The sequence below is a fragment of the Boleophthalmus pectinirostris genome, unplaced genomic scaffold (assembly GCF_026225935.1).
Source record: "Boleophthalmus pectinirostris isolate CB_2022bp ecotype Guang Dong unplaced genomic scaffold, ASM2622593v1 HiC_scaffold_949, whole genome shotgun sequence".
NCBI lineage: Eukaryota > Metazoa > Chordata > Actinopteri > Gobiiformes > Gobiidae > Boleophthalmus > Boleophthalmus pectinirostris.
Genome location: NW_026571558.1, coordinates 7,928 through 12,163, shown reverse-complemented (window position 1 = coordinate 12,163; position 4,236 = coordinate 7,928). Strand labels below are relative to the sequence as shown.

The following is a 4,236-nucleotide window of genomic DNA, read 5'->3' as shown; positions in this document are numbered from 1 at the left end:
ATTGTAAACAATAATAGTCATTGTGTGTCCTGCATGGTGTCTAATCCCAGCCCATTCAGTGCAGCACTTAAGATTCTTGGCATAGTCCCATACTCATTGCTACTCATGGACTTAATCTTTTTTTCCCCTCTCAGAAGCAGTCAAGTGTATGGCTTAGCCAGTGCATTTCAGAATGGCATTCCAAAGCGCACAAAGTCAGTAGAGACTTTGTTATATAAGAACGGACTGACCCTTCTCTGTGTCTGTCTGAATTTCACAGAAAATCCTCATGTTATATCATTTTTGTAGATCCAGCAGATTGCAAAGACCCTTCCCCATGTGAGTACTGTACTTTGTTTCATGCCAAGACAAACACAAGTCAGACAGTGGGGTTATTTCATAAATAAATCAGTTTTATTTGTAACATATAAAATTAAATCAATTTTACAATTTATTCCAGTATAACACTTAATATTCAAATAAAGTAGCTACACTTTTGATAAATAATATTAATAACAATAATAAAAACATTCATTCATCCTTTGACATGTTTCGCTTTGTCTTTTTTGTTCAGGAAGTTCAATAGCTGCCACAAAAACATGAACAGTAATGCCCACGTCATGAAGAAAATGAAACCACACACTTGTCAAACAAGTCGAGGGGAAACATTTCGATGTCTTAACAGAAACTTTAAGGATGGTCTGCTAATTGAAGTTGCGCATGTGCATATCTTCATATTCACACACAAGTCTACAGTTTGGGTCCTGGCCAAATGTAAAGGATCAAAATATACACAGTGAATTGATATCAGCGACTAAGATACATGTACAAATATTAGTTACATCTTGCTCCATAACGAAGCTACTCATGATGCTCCATTAATATGAAGCAGTTGGTAGTAAGAATGCTGAAAGTCACAGCAAACAGTGCACTTCATAAAGTCCTCATGATGTAAGCCCACAATTCCTTGGGAATCTAGTTACAACAAGAAGTTGGTAGTCAATTGAAAGTCTATTTACACCCCTACTTTCAGTGGTGAGTGGGGTTGTCCACCAGTTGTGTTCAGTCTCTGAACTTGTGGATGTCATTGGAGAGGCGGTAGAAGGGGTATGAGGCTTCGTTGGCATGGGGACAGTTGTAAGTGCACTTGCAGGACTCGATCATCATGATGTTCTTGTTGAAGGTCTCGCCATCTTCACAGCGGAACTTGACCCGGATGGTTCTGGTGTCATGGGGGGTGCAGCATCTGCCATCCACACAGGCTCCACAGTATTTGGGCCTGTACTTCTTGAGGCTTGAGCAGCCGGCATAGGTGAATTTCACTGGCTGGCTTGATTTCTTTGTTCTGCTGCACTTTTTGCCTTTCTGTAAAACACAAACCAAAAAGAATTCAACATTAGACTTTGAGTGAAAACTTTGTCTTTGAATTATCTCATAGGTCTGTCCCCATCTCTTCACAGTAGGGTGCCTTGAGCTTACCTTGAGACTTGAGTAAGGTGACTGTGTGCATGGACGCACTTCACAGATCCTTGTCTCTTTGACCAGTTTGCATTCACTGTTGTTGTTGGTGACTCTGGTGGAGATGCCTGTTCCACAGCTCTTGGAGCACTGAGACCAGGGCGTGGTTTGGACAATGCACTTCTGGTTGTTAAACATCTGTACCTCAGGCTGTTGTCTGAATGCTGTGATCATAAAAATAAACACATTATTAGCTTTTTGTCATTGACTGCTTCTTCATAAAACTTCAGGAAAGCTTAGTCTGGTTTCTTACCTGGTAGAGACTTTAGTCCACCCTTGACAATTGCAATGAGCTCATTTCTGTTGGTGAGGTCTTTCTCCAGCTCTTCATTCAGCAGGTCTTTGCCAAAGATCTTCTCCAGGATGTCTATCTCCTTGGTGTCATCACACACCCACTCCTCGCAGCATTGGCCTGGCACCTTGACCAATCTTGGGTTGGCACAGCCCAGGTTGGGCAGAGAGAGTTCCTGTGGGCACAGTGGGACACATCCCACTGCCCCATCGATGCATGTGCACTGGTGTTTACAGTTGGGCTGGAAGCTCTCTCCGTTCTGGTAAATCTTGCTGTTGTACTCACAGGGTCTGCCCTCTGACTTGGCTGCAGAGAAAGAAAACACAAGCAAAGGAATGTTATTCTTTCCTGCTCTGCTCCAAGACTTCTGCTCAAGACATCACATGGCTGCCAGATAAGGATCAGTTAAACTGTGAAATTCTTCAGGCTGTTAACGGGTCTCTTTCCACAGTAGGTTGTCTGTCTGTCTGCTTTGAGGTTTAGACTAAAGTTTCCTCCCAGCTACATTCCATTCTGTTGGACGTATGCAAATTCCAATGCTTTACTAACTACTCATATAAACTAATTCAATTGTACTATACATTCAACTACTAGAAAAGAAAGGTGCTTGTACATACCTCGACATATGCCACGGGTTGTAGCAAGAGCAAAGCTGGCTCCGAAGTTGCACTCCAGCCCTTTAGTGTGGTCACAAGGCTCGGTCAGGCTGCAGTCCTCGTTCAGCTGCCTGGCGCACACTTTACAGCAGCTACAGCCGTCCAGGACCACGCTCACGCCGGGTGCGCACTTGGGCATCTCCCGTGGACACTCGCACACAGCAGGGCAAGAAGAGGAGAGAACCTGCGCAACCAAACAGCAAAGCCACGCGTTATCACACCACTTTCACTCACTTTTAGTCAGTAGTAGTCAATATAAAAGCACACGTTACAAAAACTTACCAGGTTGAGGCTCCCAATGAAGAAAACGGCAACACTAAGCATCAGCATGTTGAAAAAATGTCTTGCGTCTTGTCCAAATCCTGTTCAAAATGGGAAGCGGTCTTCAAATGAATCCGTAAATTCCTTCACACGTCGTCTGTCTTGTCTCGTGGTATGTTTGCGTCGTAGTCTCTCGTGTTAAAGGCTCCTTGGTTTAGAGTAGTTGAGGCTCTGGGTAAAGCGCTTGCAGTCTGCTGAAGCACGGCCACCTCCGGACTTATATACGGTTGTGGGGAGCTGACGTCGTCTCTGGACTGCCTGCTGAACTGTTCCCAAACTATGCCAGGAATGTTTCTCGGCGCATTTTCCATCCAAGACCTAAGCTCCACCCTGTCTAAAGCTTTCTATTTTTTTTTCTTCCCATCTCCTCTCAAATGGATTTTTCCCCCCTGGATCCAATCTCAGCACACTTTTCCGTCTCACATTTTTCTCTCTTGTTTGTCCATTCCTTCGCTTTCCTCCTCTACAATTCAAAAGCATCTGTGAATTTGAGAGCAACGTTTTATAATGAATAAGGTGGTGTCATGAATAAAGCGGTAGCCTTTTACATTAGTAAATTGTGCTTCTATTCCTTTTTTTTTTTTTTTTTTTTTTTTTTTTCCCGTAGTCGCGCGAGATTAAAGTGACAGCTGCTGTTTAGTGCGCATTTACGCACGGCGTGTGACACTTCAGTTGATGAATGAAGTTTGCCAAAAGTTCTTTAACAGCATGCTTATGTGGCCACGTTTAAAATAGTACTTTCTCTGTGAGTCTTCCAGGTGTGGGCAGAAATTCGTTTAACAGTGTCTATTTCTGGCTCTGCAGTGCCTTTATTCAGAGCAGCTAAGCGTTTCCAGATGCGCACCAGAGCTCAGACGTAACAGTATTGCCATATTTGGTATGGCAGTAGCCTACATTATTAACATATTTCTCTCCCTTTGGCCAACAGACCACAAAGCATTCCTGTGACAGCTTAAAGCCTTGTTAAATATGATCTTCAAGGAAGGGGAAATTCCTTCGCATTTATGCCTAATTTCACTTTTCACGCAATATTGTTCACCGGGGGGAGTGAGTGGGTTCTGTTGGAGTTTTGTGATTCGGTTTTCCACTAGACATCTTGGTGGGGGGAGACAAACATTTGGTCTCTGTACTTTAGTCTAAATAGGACTCTCCGGTGTTGAAACGAGGGATTTTAAATGCGTAAATTGTAAGTGATGCCCAAAGACGACATTTAAACATGATCGGGTGCGAGCTTTTGGTTTTGTGTAGGCTAAATATCCAAAGACAGAATGGCTGGAGAGCACCCCCGGACCGGTGAGTTAACAATTAACTTTTAATTCGTGCATAACGACCAGTGGTTCTGCCAGTTCAGCTGTTTGTTTAGTTATTTTGCATAACAGTGAGGTATACTGGATAAAAATTTAACTTCCACTTTATAACACTAGATGGAGATGTGCTGAGGTTTGTGCAATATCCCTCTTCTTTACTACT

The 4,236-nt window shown here is 43.2% G+C and overlaps 1 protein-coding gene across 1 annotated transcript; it reads right to left on the bottom strand.

The window, feature by feature from the left end:
• Positions 1–371: 371 nt before the first annotated feature.
• Positions 372–3,036, bottom strand: ccn1 (cellular communication network factor 1). The gene is made up of 5 exons (XM_020938060.2): positions 2,728–3,036; positions 2,407–2,629; positions 1,751–2,095; positions 1,459–1,661; positions 372–1,344 (listed from the first exon to the last, which is right to left on the bottom strand). The coding sequence occupies exons 1-5, from the start codon at positions 2,773–2,775 to the stop codon at positions 1,042–1,044; spliced, it is 1,122 nt and encodes a 373-aa protein (XP_020793719.1). The 5' UTR covers positions 2,776–3,036; the 3' UTR covers positions 372–1,041.
• Positions 3,037–4,236: the final 1,200 nt, after the last annotated feature.

Coding starts and splice junctions, on each gene's coding strand:
- ccn1 (XM_020938060.2), bottom strand. CDS start 2,775: ATGCTGATGCTTAGTGTTGCCGTTTTCTTCATTGGGAGCCTCAACCTG. Junction 2,630..2,727: donor TCATTGGGAGCCTCAACCTG/GTAAGTTTTTGT, acceptor TTGGTTGCGCAG/GTTCTCTCCTCTTCTTGCCC. Junction 2,096..2,406: donor AACCCGTGGCATATGTCGAG/GTATGTACAAGC, acceptor CTTTCTCTGCAG/CCAAGTCAGAGGGCAGACCC.